Source organism: Vidua macroura, chromosome 8 (genome assembly GCF_024509145.1).
Source record: "Vidua macroura isolate BioBank_ID:100142 chromosome 8, ASM2450914v1, whole genome shotgun sequence".
In the NCBI taxonomy this organism is placed as follows: Eukaryota; Metazoa; Chordata; class Aves; order Passeriformes; family Viduidae; genus Vidua; species Vidua macroura.
Window position 1 is genome coordinate 30,150,856 of NC_071578.1, and position 18,810 is coordinate 30,169,665.

At 41.9% G+C, this 18,810-nt stretch overlaps 1 protein-coding gene across 3 annotated transcripts; it reads left to right on the forward strand.

Moving 5' to 3' along the window:
- The first annotated feature begins 2,119 nt into the window (after positions 1-2,119).
- NRBF2 (nuclear receptor binding factor 2) lies at positions 2,120-18,810 on the forward strand. Of its 3 annotated transcripts, XR_008438062.1 has the most exons (6): positions 2,120-2,266; positions 12,425-12,509; positions 13,909-13,949; positions 14,970-15,864; positions 17,030-17,155; positions 17,817-18,810. XR_008438062.1 is itself a non-coding variant. In XM_053983517.1 (5 exons), exons 4-5 carry the CDS (start codon positions 13,926-13,928, stop codon positions 15,684-15,686), a joined length of 741 nt encoding a protein of 246 aa, XP_053839492.1. In that variant the 5' UTR covers positions 2,161-2,266; positions 3,220-3,263; positions 12,425-12,509; positions 13,909-13,925; the 3' UTR covers positions 15,687-16,509. The 3 variants fall into 3 exon arrangements, 2 of the variants coding, with proteins under 2 accessions (XP_053839490.1, XP_053839492.1); XM_053983517.1 differs by lacking the exons at positions 17,030-17,155; positions 17,817-18,810 and adding an exon at positions 3,220-3,263 and having other exon boundaries at positions 2,161-2,266; positions 14,970-16,509; XM_053983515.1 differs by lacking the exons at positions 17,030-17,155; positions 17,817-18,810 and having other exon boundaries at positions 14,970-16,509.

Genomic DNA, 18,810 nt, shown 5'->3' on the forward strand with positions numbered 1-18,810 from the left:
CAGGTCCACCACTAAACCCTAAGTACCACATCTACAAGTTTTTTGAATGCTTCCAGGGACTGCTATTCCATCAGTGCCCTAGGCAGCTTGTACCAAATGCCTGACAACACTTTCAGTGGATAAAGCTTTCCTGTATATCAAATCTAAACCTCCCTGGGTGCAATTTGAAGCCATTTCCTCCTATTCTATCACTTGTTACATGGGAGAATTGACATTACTGTGCTGTTGGTACATACATGGTGATATGGCAATTTTAGTACCATTGCCATTGTCACCTGTCACCACGCGCTCCAATTCCTGCAATGAAAAGCCATGAGGAGCCCTTGAACTTCTACTGCTTCATGACTCTGCTGGGGGAACTTTTCCCTACAGGAAAAGTTTACTCCACTCACTCCTCATTATAGCCCTTGGTGTCTGTCCCTTAAGCCTCTACCTAGAACTTTTGAAGTGTATTTTGAGCTTCCATGGGATAAAAGCATTTAGTAGCATAGCCTTTTTTGTTACCTCACATTTTGCTCTATTCCCCTCAATAAGCATTCTCTGGAAGAGAGAGCTATAATAGTACTTGAAGTCAGAGAAAAATAGTAAGAATATAGCCAAAATGTGAGCAAGATGGTTCTCTTTTTAAAGTATTTCAATTAAACTCACCCAGTGTTGGTCTTCATGCTAGTTTTAAAGGTTCTGTGTGGCAGTGACTGGGTGCAGAGCTTTAGAGGTCTCAGACTGACAGCATAGCAGCTAGCTTCTGGTGTCCACATACAACTATACACAGATTTTACATGCCAGTTCCTTATGTTGGCTTACAGCCATTATTTTGATTTATATCCTCCTCACATTTATTAAAGACTTGGGAATGCTGACTTGATACTGCCCAGAATATGATGCCACTCAAACACAACTATTTCTTACTCTTTGAGAGCCACGTCACTTATTCCTAGGCAAGGTTTTGACCAGACATTCATATTTTCATGCGTGTTTCTATACATCCTCTCCATGCTGCACTGTAAAAGGCACTTATTTAACTGGTGTTGGACTAAGAACCTCTATGGGCCATGCTGGGGGCACTTTTCCCCACAGACACCCCTTCACCCCAGCAAGCTCATTATCAGTATTCCATGCAGGAGGGTGGTGCAAGACATTAAGTAATACCAATAATGAAGGCATTTAATATTGGACCAGTATCATATCTTGGGGTATGTCACTAGTCAGTAGACAATAGTGGAACGCAACCACTGATCATAATGAAAGTAAGCCCTCTGAGCCTGGCAGCTCAGCCAGTTTTCAGTCCTTCTCAGTGTACGGTTATCTAGATCATACCTCATCACTTCCTATACAGTGATGTTGCAGGAGATTGTCAAAAGCCACACTAAAGTTGAGATAAACATGCATATCCACAAACTTGGATTAGAAATCTCTCTGTAAGGCTAATCATCCTTACAGAACAATCATTAGTGCTGAAATACTTTAAATCAAGATCATAAGCAGCAATGCCCAAGGAGTGGCTGAGGTCACTTGGTTTGTTTAGCCTGGAGGAGACTGAGGGGCTCAAATCCTTATGAGAGGAAACAGAGGAGCAGGCATTCATCTCTTCACTCTTATGACCACTGACAGGACTTGAGAAAACAGCACATAGCTGAGTTAGGGAAGGTTTAGGTTGGATGTCAGGAAAAAGTTCTTCCCCCAGAGGGTGGTCAGGCACTGGAACAGGCTCCCCAGGGCAGTGGTCACAGCCCCAGGCCTGACAGAGCTCAAGGAGCATTTGGACAACGCTCTTGGGCACATGGTGTGATTCTTAGGGTATCCTGTGCAGCGCCGGGAATTGGACTCGATGATCCTGATGAGTCCCTTCCAACTCAGCATATCCTACAATTCTAAGATTTTCTTTTCTTTTTTTCTTCACCATTTTAGGGCTTAACTTCTCCGAGAAGCAAGGAAGGTGATGTTTTCCTTTATTTTTCTTCACTCTCTCTGACTGGCACACCCTTATGGGAAGGGTGCACGAATCCCTCTCTATTCCCCATTTTCCCACAGACGCCTTCTGCCCTCAGGGCGGGAGGCGCGCGCGGCGCCCGTTGCCCCGGCGACGCGGCCCCGAAGTCTCGCGAGGCGGCGCCCCGCTCTCGCGGGCAGGGCGGAAGCGGCCGCCGTGTTTACAACCCGCGCCGGGGCCGGGACGCGCCGGGCCGGGGGCACCGGCGAGCGCCCCTCGCCCATGTGCCCGCAGCCCCCGCCGCCCATGGAAGTGATGGAGGGGCCCCTCAACCTGGTAAGCGCGGGGAGTGGAGGGGAAGGGGGTCGCGTCCGGTCAGCCGGTGCCACCGCTGCTCCCGCCGCTCGGACAGCGGGGAGAGGGTGACACCCCTCGGCTCCTACCCCCGGGCAACCAGGCGGAGAGGCGCGACCTGAACAGAAAAAGGGGCTCTTGCCGCCCTTCTTTCCCCCCAGACACCTGCTCAGGTCTCGTGTCAGGCCCTGGCCGGACGGGAGCAGGGCCCAGCGGCCGTCCCGGGCCGGAGGCGGTTCTGGGGAGGGAGGGGGTGCGCTCGTCCGCTCCCGCCGGGGACAGCGCTGCTCCGTGCCCGGGAGCGCGGCGAGGGGGGCAGCGCCGGGGGTGCGTGTCGTGGCGTGCTTACATTGGAGGGGTGTGTGGGGACATCGCGTTGCGAAAGCGAGGGACAAGGGCAGTTCAGGAAGGAAGCGTCTAGAGGAAACGTTTAGATGACATAGGCCATATCCATGAGTTTCAAGAGTTTTAGAGGCTTGTCAGGACCTAGTATTGGCTAAGTGCTTCCTTTAATTTCAGAAGGTGAAATGCTTTAAAACCTTAAATCAGTAATTGTTCTGCTTAAACTAAATTTCTAAGGAACCTGAACTGAAACACAGTCTAAAAACTGCTTCTTCACAAAAGCTAATCAGATATTAAATGGTCTAAATTGGCAGGTCTCTGTCCCATAGACAAGATCTAGGTCAAGAAGAGTTAATTCTCTGCTGCCTTGTGGGTTTTACCAAAGCTGTATCTTGGCTATGTGGTGATACACAGAGCATGCCCTTAGAAAACAAGTTTTGGTCCAGCAGTCCAGTTAGCCAGAGGCAGAACACTGAGAACACAGCTGTACTGCTTCCAGGAATGAGTTTGATCCAGGAATTGTTTAGACATTGCCATGCAAACCTCAGAGACTTGTTTCATTTTAGGTTTTAATCAAAGCTTATTTATTCCAGGATGGTGTCGGCCCTGACAAATCATTGCCTACAGAGTCAATCAGGTATTTCTAGGTTGCTCTCCCTAGTTTCAGAAAGACTTATACAACTGTCACTGCAGACCATCTATGGAATTAGGGCTGACAGTGTACTAGGAAGATGTTCTATTTACATCTGTAGATTCTGCAGTGGTGCACAACCACTCTGGGTATGTCAGCATCATACTGTCTCACTTTTTACTCTGTCTACTGAAAGATTAATTGAAATAAGAAACAGCAGGAAATAGGAAAGCTCTTGTAACCTGTTGATATCATGGGGTAAAGTCAGGCAAACTTAAAACATGGTAAAACAGGAGGACTAAACTATAGCTATCTCACGGACCTTTTTAAAAAGCAGATCTAGTGCATAAGATTCTAAAGAGAAAATATTCACTAGTAAATGTCTGAAAGTAGCAACTTTTTTTGGCAATATCATCAGTCAGTAATGTTTCTTACTGAGGCCATTTAGAGATTGTAGGAGTGACACAACTTTGACTAAAGCCTGGTTTAGTCACAGCTGTGACTAAAGTCTTGCAACCACAATAGGAGCGTACAGTTACTGTGCCTGTCTAGCTCCAGGCTGACAATAATGTAATGGATGATACAGGAAAAAGTGTTGCTTTACATGCTTTCATGCACAAAATTATGAATTTGCCTGTGAATATGTTCTTACTGCCTGAGAGTGTTCTGAAATACAAAAACTTTTCTTGAAGCTGCTGTGCAGTATAGTCATGGATCATCATGTACAGAAAAGTGACACGTCCATTGAAGTTGTGCCAAGCACCATGGAAACTCCTCATGATAAGAGGGCTGAATGGGTACAGTACCATGGTTAGAACATGGCTACATGAACAGGAAGGAGTAACTACAATTCTGCAAAGCTCTTCTGTTCACAGCCCCTCTCTGCTGTGGAGCTTCAGATTGACAACATCATTCAGGGAAGGTGCCAACCTCCAAAATAAGAATGTTCATTTAAGTTTTTGATACTATCTAGTGCTACCTATTGCACTCTCTTTTCCCATAAATTTCTTCTCTTACCTAAATCTAGTTCCAGTGAATTGGAAAAGCACAACTTTTTCCAAATGTGCCAATGAGGAAAATAAAGCTACCAAAAGAAAAGGAAAACCAACCAGAGCCACCAAATCACCCAACACCTAAACTACAAAGTGATTTTGGATACAGTAATCATTAGTCTTATTTAACTGCTGTCAGTGGTTTAAATACAAAATATTTTCCCTCTTCCAATACATCATGGCTTGACAATTTTCACAAAACTGATTTTTCATCAGTCAAGGCTATTCATTAGAATTTACCACAGTACTTGAATCTTGCTTTGTCTTGTAAAAATTGTCCATTAATAGTGGATCATCTAGTGGAGCATTTAGTCTTAGTTACTGTAAAGCATGGATACTGTCCTGATTTTCCTGGCCACTTGATCTGACCACAAAAAACCCCAAACAAACACAACAACAACAAACCAAAAATCACACCCCACCCCTTACACTTGAATGCCATATCTTATATTCTCCTGGCTTAAATTATAATCTTTTGCTGAAACTTCTAAAATATACATTTCCCTAAAATAATATTTTATCTTTATGGAACTGAGTCTTCTTCAGCCTCACACAAAAATTTTTTCAGGTTATGCCATGGAACTTAAAACCAGCATGAAGTAAGTGGAGTCCCTGCACCAGCAGGTAGCTATATAGCAGGTACCTAGCCCACCTGATTACTTATTTCCAAAAAACATCTCAACAGTATTTTTACAAATTAAAACTTACATTGTAAAAGCATGAAGATAAGTCTTCTATGAACACTGTATGTGTTTACAGAGCATCTTGAGGGCTTCTCTGTGCTGTTTGCTATAGGGGCACTTCCTACTGCCATCTGATTTGGGCAAAGAATTTTGCTCTCACATCCAGCCATAATTTTACCCTTAGGTGTAGGAGCAAAAGTTACAAGTTAAGAAGCACAACCACACACTGCTGACCATCAGAAGCTTGGAAGTAACACAGTAAAAGTGAGGCAAATAATATTAACCTCAGGAAGAGACTAGAAGTTGCTCCTTAAACAGAGTTTGACATCCAGGACTTCATAATTCTGCAGATTCTACTTTCACAGCTCAGTATTGTCCTGTAGCTGAGGAGCCATGCCACCTCTGCCTTGTATTCTTCCTACAAGGTAGTAGTATTTGTATGGTTTATAATAAAATACAGTCCAAAATCTGATTGATATCTGTCACCTCTTAAGTTTCCTGAAGCATAAAGGACCTAGCTTGTAGAGCTGCTGTTTTAGTGAAAACCAGAAAGCACAGACCAATAGCTGGAGTGAGAATAGCACAAAGTGTGTGTTCCAAGAATCTCATATAATGAAAGCTTTTAATATTAATACTGCTAGCCATCAGTAGCAGCCATTCCAATGCAAGCCAATCAATGGTTTACTTTAATGAATTATTTCAAAGTGAAGTAATACTACATCCACACAAAGGTAAAATAACAAGCAGAATAAATATGCAGTATGGGAGTGTAGGAGGAGAAAATAGAAAACATTTACGGAAGTTCACTAGAGACCAGAGAATTTAAACCACACATGTTAATGTGTTTGAGACTTAATACCAGCCTGCACTTCTGACATTTTCATTGGAAAACCAGGAATATTATGTTAATCTACAGAAACATCCCTGGAACCCCATTTGTTTTCTTGGATTTTTTTTTTTTTCAGTCTTAACCTGACAGCTGCTATACATAGTCTTCCAATGTAAAACAAAACCAAAAAAAGGCAGATGCACTAAATTCTGAAGTCCAATTACAGAGAACAAGCTTGTAAGGTAACAAAAGGGGAAGTATCACTAGACTGACATGCTTAACACAAAGTCTGTTTTTACCACAGTGGTGGAAGAACCAAAAGGTGTGAATCCACAGAGGCAGCAGTATATCTGAGTAAAGTGGCTAAGTGCATCAGATACTCAGCTGAACAGCCAGATCTGTAATAGCCACCTTGGAAAAGCTAGACAAAGTTGTGTGCAGGCATGTAACTGCTGTAAGAGCACAACACAAAGCTGTTCCTTGTGGCACATAAAACAACTTGCAGCAGCTCCCAGTCAAGAACATAATTAGCTAAGCAATGGGTGGCTGACAGGTGTTATTTCCTCACTGTACCTGTGCTGTTTGGGTACCTACCAGGAGTGCCTTTCTGCTGTGTCACACTGGCATTACATTCCTGTCATCAAGCCACAGAGTTCAGCTCTGAGTAAGCATGACCAGCAGTTTAAAGACCCAAATGAAGCCATCTCAAAGAAGCCTGGTGAGACAGGCTGAAGGCACAGCTGAAGCCTTTCTGCCCCACTTGTTTTGAAATTGTTGCTCTTGGAAGCTTGTTTACTGGACAATTGTTTGTAATGGTTCAGATGCTCCTATTGAGAGGTAGCTCAGTTGCTGTAACAGCTTGAGCCTTGTGGTTTAGGGCTACATACAGAAGCCCAGACTGGTTTTGTTTATCAGGGCAGTGGAACAGTTCTCACTATTCTTGTAACCTTCAGTTAGCAAGACTTGTACTTGTGTAGTACCAGCTGTGACACATTATATATGGGGACAAAAAGAACAGCCAAAGCAGCTGAGAACTGTAGGCACACAAAATAGCCCTGGGGAGGTGATGGAGTCACTGTCCCTGGATAAGGAAAGACCAGATATGACACTCAGTGCTATGGTCTACTTGACACAGTGGTGTTCAGTCACAGGCTGAACTCAATCTCACTGTCTTTTCAAACCTAATTCATCCTGTGAGTCTGAAAATGGCTCTGAAAAACAAGTTGAAGCATTTAGTGCTTTTATCATACTGAATGGATGAAAAGGAATCGAATGAGGTTGATTTGACTATGCAGTAGGTAAAAGGATACCACACCTTAATGAAGGTGCAGGTGATCAGGGAAAGGGCTGCAGCTCTGCCTGTATAGGGTTTTGAAGACTCCACCTAACCAGAGCAGTATGAATGCAAGCTGGGTTCATTCCAGATCTTCTAATTGCATTTGCATGGTGAGGAACTCAGAATAATCATTTTATCTGAAACTTAGAATAGGTTGGGAACACATGCATAGTCAATTAGAGCTATTCAGTCAATTAATGGGGGTTGCCTAAACAACTGCTTGCTTGTCTGCCCATATATTTAAAGTCTAATACTATTGCTTACATGCGAGGTGAACTTTAACATCTTTACAATTCAATACAAAGTGAGTGAAGGGTCTGTATTTTCAACATGAACATTCTCATAATAGTATCACATACTTGTTTTGCTCTATAGGAGCACTAAACTGTAATTTACACAGTTGAGTCATTGTTCTGTCAACCTTGCTAAATACAGGCTTTCAAAAACAGAAAATTGATCTAACATGTGACTGGTGGTCTTGGTTGAACATCCACAATGGGTTCTGACATTTTTGGGTTGATCTTCAGTCATTTTTCTCTACAGAATACAAGTATTAAAAAATGGGGGCTTTGTTCATTTGGTAAAGCTACACCATTACCATTTCTTTTACTGCAAATACAGTCTCATTTTTTAGCTTAAGTTACAGTACAACTCATTATTTTTACTTTTAGTGCAACTGCCAGTAAATACAAGCATTTTGCATAGTCACCCTCATCAAGGTTGCACTTTTTTAATAAATGGATGGCCATAGTTTATTCTTGGACCTCTCAGATCAAGTTTTGGACTTGTATTCTCTCTTCATTACATTTTTTCACTACATATGAGGACATACACATTCAAATCTTTCAAAATTCACTATTTGCTGGTAAGAATGGGTTTGAAAGAGGCTTCTGTAGGTGTAGCCTCTGACAGAGTGTGTGTGGGGTGGGGAGAACCATGGTGCACCACCTTGTCCTACCCTTTGTGGCCTGCTGCTGTAAACACCCACATGGAAAACACTTAACACTCTTCTGGATAACAGAGAAGCAATGCAGTGTATACTTTGACTGGTCAAAATAGAAATCAGACCTATATCCTTAAGGAAACAAATCCTAAAGTAGATCTCTCATCTCTTAAAAAAAAAACCTTCCCCCTTGTTTTCAGCAACAGGAGAGCATAGGTATTAATCTTTTCTGGCAAGAATAACTGTATGCACAGTCCATAACATAAAATAGATGATAGCAGCATCAAACAGTGGTTTCACTTAAAACATTTACAAAGAGAAGCTTCTTTGCAATTAAACTTTCATCATGCCCCATCATTCTAGCAGCTGGGTTTTTCCTGCCTTTGTCATTTTAAGTAAAGTGCTGTAATCTGTGCTCCATAATCCCATTAAAATACATCATTTTCTGGTGAGCCCTTTGTAACATACTAAGAAGGCTGTAAGCTTAACATCTTGTGCAAGGCTTTGTCCAGTAAACAGCTGTTCCCATTAGTGGAACAGAGAAAAACAAAACATACCTGTCTCAGCTGCAGGAGCACTCTTGCACATGACTGCTCTTAGGAGAGGGTAGTAGGCCTACACTATTTGAAAATGTGTACTACATCTGCCCTTTTTTTAAAACATTATTTTTATACTGTTGAATCAAACCTGTTTTTTTCCTGTTAGTTTCCTTTCCACATTAGCTAGCCATCAACTAGAATTGTATGAGAAGAGTAGCAGCTTTCCTTCCTTATCCCCACAACCTAAGCCAGGATCATACTGTGGTAGTCCTTTTAATTGTAAGATTATGCTGTGATTAGAAAGAAAACATTGTTATTTTTTCCTTTGAGGAAACAGCAATAGATCTGGCAAGTGGGCCTCATGGCTTCATTTTTCACAGCCTGCAGTCACATCATTATGTAGCCTATAGTGGGAAAAACCAAAAAAAAAAAAAAAAAACAACACAAAAGAAGTGAAGTGTTATATTTTGGTTAATGCTATAAGTAAAGAGGACACTCTCATTGCTGTTCTAGAGGATTGTTTGATTGGGCTTTATTCTGCTGTTCAGAGATTACATAGGCAACGATTTGGGCTAGTTGAGTAGAAAGATCAAATAGGAACACTTCCCTAGAATATCAGTACAAACTTAATAAAGCAAGTGTCATCCCTCAGCATCTCAACTACATTTACAAAGAGCGTGGAAAAATGTCTCACTTACCTTCCGCAGTTAGTCCAGAGTGCTTCAAATCACACAGTAAGGCTACCCAACTCTCTTAAGGACCAAGTCTAGTGGGGCAAGGTGAGGAAGCTTTTTAGCTTGGCCATCCTTCATTCACACCTGCTTCCTTTTACAAGAGTCAAGTTGTTACACCTGTCCATTTGCCTACTGGGAATTCCTGCTCATCAGGATTGGGAGGGACATCTGAAAGTAGTTGTCAACCTGCTTCCCCTTTTCAATTCTATAGCTTCTTAATAAATTATAATTATTCTACACCCCATCCTACATTAGTTTCCAGCACTGCAAGTGGAAGAGGAAAGAGAAATCAGATCTATAAACCTACCACAGTCAAGCAGCAGGTGTTTCTATAATCACAGCAGCAAGACCAAAGTCAAAGCAATCCTGCTTGAATCTGCTGTGAACCAGCACTGAAGCTCCAGAGCTGTTGTGTAAATACCTTCCTCTATCATGACATCAGACCAGGGATAAACTTGAGAGTAATCTTCTCTTTATGACAGAGGACCAGTTCTTCCATTGCCAGTTTTATAATGGGATACAGGCCACTCTGAGTTCAAAATAGATGTGCTAACAATGGTTGGAAGCTGCATGACTGAGGGCAACTGAGCCCTAAGAATAAACCATCAGAGTAGACAAGATGTAGAAGCTCATCCATGATAATGGCTAGTAAGCATCCAAATACTTCTGTTGTATTCATAACTTGCTGCTAGGAAACAGCACCACTAATTTCTTCAAATTGCTTACTGATAAATAAGCTGCCATGAAAGTAGCAGAAATTCCTTGGTCTTTCCATAATCAACTAATTGGAACAAACATGGGTTAGAATAAATGAGCAAGTATTTTCTTGTCAACCTGTCAGGAAAAGATAGGAAAATAGGAATTCCTTGCCCATGACTGACTGCAGAACAGCTAGTTTTCTCACACAGGGCTGTGCTTAAAACTGATTTTTTTTTTTTTTTTTCTGGTGTGGCTCCTGTTGTTTCCATTGGGAATTCTGTTGCATCAGAGTAAGATGGCCTGGCATGTATATTTTGATGTAAGAGCAAGAAAGGCATTGTGACCTTGTCATCAGAGGATCCTAGGTTTTGTTTTTGCCAGCATCTATGGACTGTTGTTTTCCTAATTTTATTCACAGTTCAGCCCAACTTCTTCAGACTCTCTTCAGCTTCACTGGAAGTTAATTGAGAATGGAAATAATTTAATTGCTCAGTGAAATAAGAACTGAATGTCCTCAGATGTTCTGCATGTGCTTAAGTGATCTGAGTAAGATCACACTCCAGCAGTTTAAAACATACATGAATAATGTTTGAAAACAATGGGACTCAAAATCTTATATGTAAAAACTAGTAAATGGAACTTGTCCTCTGACTTGTTGAATTGCTGTCTTAGCTCTTTGGTTTCTGGCTATTCTATTTCCTCTTTCCCTGTTTTTTTTAGACCTGCCCATGCAGTTTGCAGAAGCAGCCTGTATCAATACTAATTTACTGAAAAATTGTTTTGCAAAGAGCTAGCTCAGGTATTTTTATATCCATGACATAGCTAATTTGTAATGGGACAAGCTGCCAGGAATAACCAAGGAGATGGCTCTATCTGTGCTGATACTGTTTGTTCATGTCAAAGGGAAATAAGTTTATCTTTCTGGCATATATCGTTTGTAGGAGTCCATAGAAAAAGGCCATAAAACAGATGATTTTCCAATAGGAAAACACTTCCTCTTCTGACATTATTTAACCTCAGGGTAGAAGAAATAGGAAATGCTGACAATGCTCTGAGGATTCAGTGAAGGTGAGGAAGAAGAATATAACAAAGACTATTTCTTGTGAAGAATCAAGGAATTGTGTTTTAGGTTTTTTAAGAACACACCATATTAGCATATGAAATCAGTTTTAGGAAAGCCAAATGTCTTCATGGAGTGATGTAACTGCCACGGATTGCTTAAGAACAGCTGTTGCCCAAACAGATGTTTTCTGTACAAGTCATTCTCTTCTGTGGTGTCAGAGCTGCTAAGATTCTGGTAGAACACTGAACTTACTGTAATACTGTAGGGCATAACTCCACTTGGCAGTCAAAAATTACAAACTGACCTGCATTTTGAGACTTGTATTAAAATGGATGTTAATATCAGTATCATGTAAGTATCAGTAATTGATGTCTGTTTACTTCAAGCTCAATACAGAGTAAAGCAGTCCTGAAAAGTGTGTGTAACTGACAGTCTCACCAGCTAGTGCTTGTAGCCTTTCACATTACACAGCTTGTCTTGGAGGAAGGGCCATAAAATCCATGTCTTCTAGTAATGACAAAGAAGACTTGCTTTTATGAATGTTGCAGTGCTGGTTATGCAATAGTTTCTCACTAAGCATATGCAAATACTTGCATCAAATGTTTGCTTTCAGCAACAACCTTAGTCTGTGTTGGTGATTTACATTAGTGGTTTACAAATACTAGTATAGATTTAATTGCTGTACAGCAACAACGTGACTTTGATACTTTAAACTATGGCTGTGCTGCAACCATTAATTGGTGTAAGCTGCAGACAAAAAAAAACCAAAAACAAAACAAAAAAAAACCCAAAAATAAAACAAACAAACAAACAAGTTATTCACCCAAGAGGCAAAATGTCTTGGGTATGGGGCAGCAGAAAATGTCAAATCAGCTGTAAGATGTAACACACCTCAAATATATTGCATTCTTCCAGATAAATTGGTCCAAAATACTTATAACTTCTCATAACTTCTTTTGGCCTAATGTTCTTTTTACATGACTATGATAAGTGCCTGCTTAGAAAGGGGAACATGTGCTTTCTGAGGAACAGCTTCAAAAGTATTTTGTTGTCTACATACTAGTTTTGCTGCATTAATAAACTTCAGTTCTTACCAGTTCAGACTCTTGTAAGGTAGTATTAAAGAAGAAGTCCAATTGCAAAGCTTGGAAGGGAGTGAAGATCTGAGCCTAAAAGCCTGAGAATTGGAATCAGTACAGGTTTTTCAGATGTATTGGTTACTTTAAAGACAGGTATAACTATTTGTCCATTTACCCTCATTTATATAATGTTCTTTTTTAAATTTTAAGGCTCACCAGCAAAGCAGAAAAGCAGACCGCTTGTTGGCAGCAGGGAAATATGAAGAAGCAATTTCTTGTCACAAAAAAGCTGCTGGTGAGTAGCTTATTTCTCACATTTCAGCTCTTAAAATCAGGTTTTAGATTTGCATGCACCAAGCCTGTCTTGAGGTCAAGAAGTGTTTGGACAATGTTCTTGGGCACATGGGATTCCTGGGGTGTCTTGCACAGAGCCAGGAGTTGACCTTGATGGTCCTGCTGGGTCCCTTCCAACTCAGCAGATTCTGTGATTCTGTGTGAGTAGAATGTCTAGTTACTTGCAAAATTTTGATTTTTAAAATGTTTGTTTTTCAGTTCAGATCAAGAAGCCTTTTGAAAATGTTTTTTCTTATATGAGCAGCTCAAGTCAGACATTTCCAAAGTTGTTTAGATTGGGGGTGGTTATCACTGTGAAGGCAGATCTTGACTGAAGATGAAGCCAACACCTTGTGGTATGCACAGAATGAAGTTGTGTACATGCTCTAAGCCAGTTTAACTTTATACTTTGCATTTTCTTTACTGCTTTCATAGGCAAGGTTACAGTGCTTTCTCTGTTGGTAAAGGACAAATGTTTGCTTACAAAACTTCCCTTTCCTAATGTCTGCATCAAGGCAGCCAAGAACAGGTGATGAGCTCCCCAGAACTTGAGTAAAACAGCAGCTTGCATTATAGACCTCAACACTGCAGGCACAGCCTCTTCTCTGTGAGATCTTTTGTGCATTTACCTGTCCATTTAAATAGTCCTGCTTAATTTTTTGTATTGGAGTCCCTCAGCTCTGTGACAGTGTGCAGCTACTTGGCAGAAGAAGAAAGGAGGTCTTAACTGGTGCAACAAGTAGGACATTTTCAGTGACAGGGCTTGTGTGGAGACAAAGTAAGTGGCTGCTCTGAGCATGGTAACCTAGATACCAAGCATTTCGGCTCCATTCATAAATACTAGAAAACCCCATAAAGTGAGAAATGAATAGTTTCTTTGGTATTTATTAATTCTCAGAGTGATGAGAGATTGCACTTACTCTAAAATGCATACTTTTTTATTTCACTTCATGTACCAAGATAAAACCCAAAAATACAGTGAACGTTTCTTGCCTTTGTCTTGCATCATTCCAAATTCAGTTGAGAATTTCTCATACATTGTCATTTTCAGCACTAGTAAGATATGCTTGAAGTCTTTCTGGAAATTGCTGCTGCTCTAAAAACAAACTGGAGTGACCCAAGCCAGCAGGATACTATGGGAAGGGTGTAGTGTGTATTACAAGGTCTTACACTAATTTTTTCAGACTTCTGAAAAACAGCAGGTGTTTCCAGCCACTGTAACTTGATAAATACTTTCCCTCTAGACTGCTGCCTTTATGTGGGGATTGAGCACACAGGTCTGAAGGCTTTCCTTAGCTTTTCTGGAAGCGTTCAGGTTTCTCAGCCGTGCAGTAAGTGCTGATGGATGTTCTGTCCCGCAGGGTACCTTACAGATGCGATGAAGCTGACCCAGTCGGAGCAGGTGAGACCAGAGCGCGGCAGATGCCAGAAGCAGCCACAGCCCCGTGGTGTGCCCATGGGTCCCATTGTGTCTGATCACACCCTTCCTGGGTATTAGCCTTTGCAAAATTTTTTGAACCCTTGGCAATTGCACAAGTGTGCAGGAGTTCCACAAGTGTGCTAATACTAATCTTTCTAGTCTGCCAGACATCTTCAAGTAGGTGACAGAACTAGTGTCATGTTTAACTTTATCTGTGAGGCACTTAGTATTTTGCTGAGACAAAAAGCCAAACATCTTATCTACAGTGTGTCAGTTTGGTTTAATGCATCCTGATTGGAGGATCTCTAGAACAACAGCACTGACACTTTTTCTTATTCATTGTACAAGTTCATCTGTGAATGTAGTAGGCTGCTCAGCACTTTTGTACCAGCAGGCTTTGACTTTAGCCAATATTATGAAATCAAATAACCCTTGGAGATCAGACATCTGTCTTTGCTCCAATGGGTCATTTTTGTAGAAAAATGGTCTTTCATCCAGGTGAGTTAATAACCGCTGTGCCACCTCCTTCATTAAATCTGGCTGAATCATTTGGGTCCATACCTGGCCTTGGAGCAATTTGCTGCTTCATTTTGGGTATTATTGATATGGCTACACAGATACCATCATAGAAGCATACAAAAAGTTTGCATGGTTTAGCCAGAGTGTGGCCGTGCATGCCAAGTGAATCTCTTCCTTCTTGGTGTTGGTCATAGGTCAGCTAAACTCCGAATGCCTCTGCCCAGAGATATTGTAGCCTGGTCAGTGACTTACAAACAAAAAGACCAGTAGTTATGCTAAATTTGACAAATCTGAATCTGTTGCACTGTACAAGCAGAGATCACTTCCTGTTGGACTTAATGTCTGAATAACAAAAGCTCCCCCCCTTGGGCATGTAGTGATGCTGTTTATGTATATAGTTAGACACATCTAATTCAATGTTTGTGAATATTTGGGTGGAATTAGGGATCACCATCTAAATTGTTTAATCTTGTTCTTACTCAGGCTCAGCTATCGCTGGAATTACAAAGGGATAGTCATATGAAACAGTTACTGCTCATCCAGGAGAGGTGGAAAAGGGCAAAGAGGGAGGAAAAACTGAAAGCCCAGCAGAGTGCTGACAAGGAAGCAGCCACACATCTTCAGACTTCTTACAAACCATCTGCTGAAGACTCTGATGATCAAAATGTACTGGTTCCTGTTGCTCAGAAATACAGCTCCTCCACAGAGAAACATTCACAGGATATTCGGGGTGTCTTTGACAGGGACCCAGATACACTTTTATTTCTGCTTCAGAAAAAAAAGGAGCCAGTGGAAGCATGTATTGGGAGTAAAGCGCCAAAAGATGACAAAACAATAATAGAAGAGCAGGCAACCAAAATTGCAGATTTGAAGCAGCTCATAGAATCTCTTGTAGCTGAAAACGAGAGATTGAGGAGAGAGAATAAGCAGTTAAAAGCAGAAAGAGCTAGACTCCAGAAATCTCCAGTAGACAAAGAGTTGGATGTAGACACTGACTTTGTCGAGAAGTCAGAGTTGTGGGGTCTGCAGCAGCACTCAGAATCTGCTTCTTCAGCTGCAACTTGGCAGAAGTTTGCAACAACTGCTGGGAAGGCAAAGGACATTCCAATACCCAACCTTCCCCCCCTGGACATCCCGTCTCCTGAACTCCCGCTGCTGGAACTCTCTGACGATATACTGAAAGGACTGATGAATAGTTAAAAACCAGGAAAAGTGCTCAGTGTAGTTACCCAAACTTGAGAAAAGGGAAAGCCACCAGGACAATGGTGATCTGAGGGCAGAAACATTTACCACAATCCTACTGTTGGAGAAAAGGCATTAAGCAACTTTGTTACTGTGAAATACACTTCATATCTGATTTACTTCATGGAAGTTAAAGGTACCATAGTTGGTATAAGATGGTGATCTCTTTAGTCTTTCTCCCAATGTTTCAAACCAAATGACTGCCTGGAGAATGTTTCAAGTAACACAATCCTTCAGGGTTTTTAAGTATGCTATATGTAATAGTTATCTATAATGCCATAAATGATGGTGCAGAACCTAACTGTTATGGTTGCCAGTTGGCTGCCACTTCATATTGAAAAATGCTTTCTAGCATGAATTTAAACTGTGCATTTCATTATGCATAACTTTGTAAATTCAGATACAGTGCAATTTATACACCTCCTAGATGGATTTATGTGCCACACTCTGTATTCCTGACCATGTTAACCTCAAGTCAGGAGAGATTTTAATTTCCATTCTATGAAGGAACCAACTTACTCGTTCTGTCGATGTGGGTTTTTTTGGGGGGTTATCTGTTTACATAACTAATCAGGGTGCATTGAATCTAGTTATATTGGTTTCTGTATAAAGTGTCATGGTTTAAAATGAAAAATCTATACTTAAGGTAAAATACCCTTTTTGTTTTCAGTGATGCATGAATGGAAGTAATTCTAGCTGGCAGTATTTGATTGAAAAAGAAATTGTTTACAGCTTAACCTGATTCAAAAAGGATAGGAAAATAAAAACCAAGGTGTTTTGACACTGTCTGTTACATCTGTACAAATGTTGCTGAGTATAAAGGACAAATTAGTACTTGTACTAAGTATTAGGATACACTTACAGCTGAGCTTCCATGTTCATCATCCAGCAAATTCAAGAAAGCTGGGATGAATTCAGAGGGCCTTGCCCACCTGTGGAGTGACCTGGCTGACAGCCAGGTTCCAGCCCTGCAGAGAGCTGGAGCATCAGCAGAGCAGCTCTGTGGATTTGCTGGGGCACAGCCCAGCAGGAGCTGTAGGAACAGTGCTGAGGGTGCTGGGTCTGAGCAGGGCTGTGCAGCCTCCTCACACCCATCCCTTCCAGCAGGGCTCAGCCCCTGCCTTGGAGCCCAGCTGGGGCTTTCCCAAGGGGTGTTATAGTGTGTAGTGGAGGCATTAATTACCTTCAGCTGTTACTGATTAGTGACGTATTCAGTATTGCAAACTATGGCATTTTAAGTTATTCTTATGCTGTAAAAAGGTTAGTTTGCTTTCTAAGAGTGCATTTTTTTTCCCAAATAGACTTGGAAGTGCAGCAAGAACACCTTACTGCTCTGCAAATTCTCCCCTTACTTCTGTATACCTGGCATCTTCTGTGCTTGAAGGAGCATAGGGACTGGAGGTTAGAAAAAGTCTGTAGAAACAGAGGTAAGACAAGTTCATTAGAGGAGGCGCCTTGTGCTGAATTGTAGCTGGAATCTAATCTTGCTGGGGAAATAAAAAAGTTATTTTTCAGTTGGATCAGTTAAGCAAATAGCTCTATCTAGCTGTGATGAGGTGACCTGTTCCAGGTCAGACCCAGCTCACTGTTCCCACCAAAGAGCAAGTCCCAGTCTCTGCTGGCCCCTGCCTGGCTGACTATTCCAGGTAACAAGGCAGAGGAGCATGCTGTTTTAGTCATGTAAGTAAAGCAAAGAAAATAGCATGTGCTCACAAGATGGAGATAAAATTATTTAAGCACCTACCTCATGCCACTGCTGGGGTGGTGGCTCAGGGTTGTTAACTCCAGGACAGACATGTCAGTGGTGTCTGCAAATGGTAGCTAGAGGAGAAGGGAAGAAACTTTTAGGTCTGTTGAAGTCAGAGTTCTTAGAGGTGGGAGTATGGTAATTGCAAGCTCTACCTTCTTATTTTAATACTAAACTGTCCCTTTATGTGTAGCTGCATAAACAAAACACCAGATCTGAAAGAAGCTGCTTCTCTGTGGGAAGGATGGCCAAGTAGGGGCAAAACTCCATACTGCCACTTTTGGAAGTGGCATTAAGACTTCTCTCTCTCCTGCAAAGCAAATGTTTGTTTGTTCTTGCAGTCTGCCTACTCAATACAACTGCTGCTGAATCCCAACTCCAGGCAGTAACGCTGAGCACGGGTGTGTTCCACTTTCGTGAGTGATGCTGAATTTTTTAAAGTAAGGAATTCTTCAGTCTGAGTCCAGAGCTAAGCAATTACTCGGTGCACTGGAATAAGGTAGGTTGTACCGAGAATACTCACCACTAGAGGACAGGTTTTACAGATTGATAGCAATAAACCTAGGGAAATTCTTCTCCCATTGCTATCAGCAATTAATTTGTGTCACAACAATTTAAAACTGTTTTAAGTTATAAAACTTGAGAGCGTGGTGTGGCCGGGCGCGGTGCTCCAGCCGGTGTCCGGCCGGATCCCGCTCTGCTCGGCGCGGCCATCGGCTGCCACCTGGTGGGAGCCCGGAGCCCGGCTTGGGCCCTGCCGAGCCGCGGGGACCTCTTCCCTTTCTGGCCGTGCCCTCGCTTTTTTCACCGCCAAACTGATGGGCTCGGTGCCCGAGCCTGGAGAGAGTAAGGAAGAGGCGTGGTGCGGGAATGCAGAAGGTGACCGACTAGAGCTGTAGCAGCAGCAACAAAATGGTAAGTCACTGGTTGTCACATGGCACGTCACCATAGCCTGGCACAGCACACAGAAACATTCCCGGGGTGGTGAGTCTGGGCTGCATTGTTTTACAGTGGACAGAATTAAAGAATCCTGTGGCCCTTTATTTCAAAGTGTCTCACCAAGAACCAATTTTAAGTACACATCCAGACACTGACTTCTATTCATAGACTTTGCTTTAACCACAGAAACCACCCTTGTCTTGGCACTCAGAAGTACTGGCCCTGTTGAATATTGCCAACATATGCTGTGCTGAAAGAAACTGTAATTATCCAATCTCTGGCTGTATCACCACAGAAAGAGAAACCAAAGAAAGGCAACTGGGAAGTGATGTGGAGTCTCCTGAGAATAAAATGTGCACTACCAGTTGCTACTTAAAATGATGGCTAAAACCAAAA

Excerpts from the sequence above, each read along its gene's own strand:
- NRBF2 (XM_053983515.1), top strand. The coding sequence starts at position 2,213 with ATGTGCCCGCAGCCCCCGCCGCCCATGGAAGTGATGGAGGGGCCCCTC. Across the intron at positions 12,510-13,908 it reads TTGTCACAAAAAAGCTGCTG|GGTACCTTACAGATGCGATG; the intron begins GTGAGTAGCTTA and ends TCTGTCCCGCAG. Across the intron at positions 13,950-14,969 it reads AGCTGACCCAGTCGGAGCAG|GCTCAGCTATCGCTGGAATT; the intron begins GTGAGACCAGAG and ends GTTCTTACTCAG.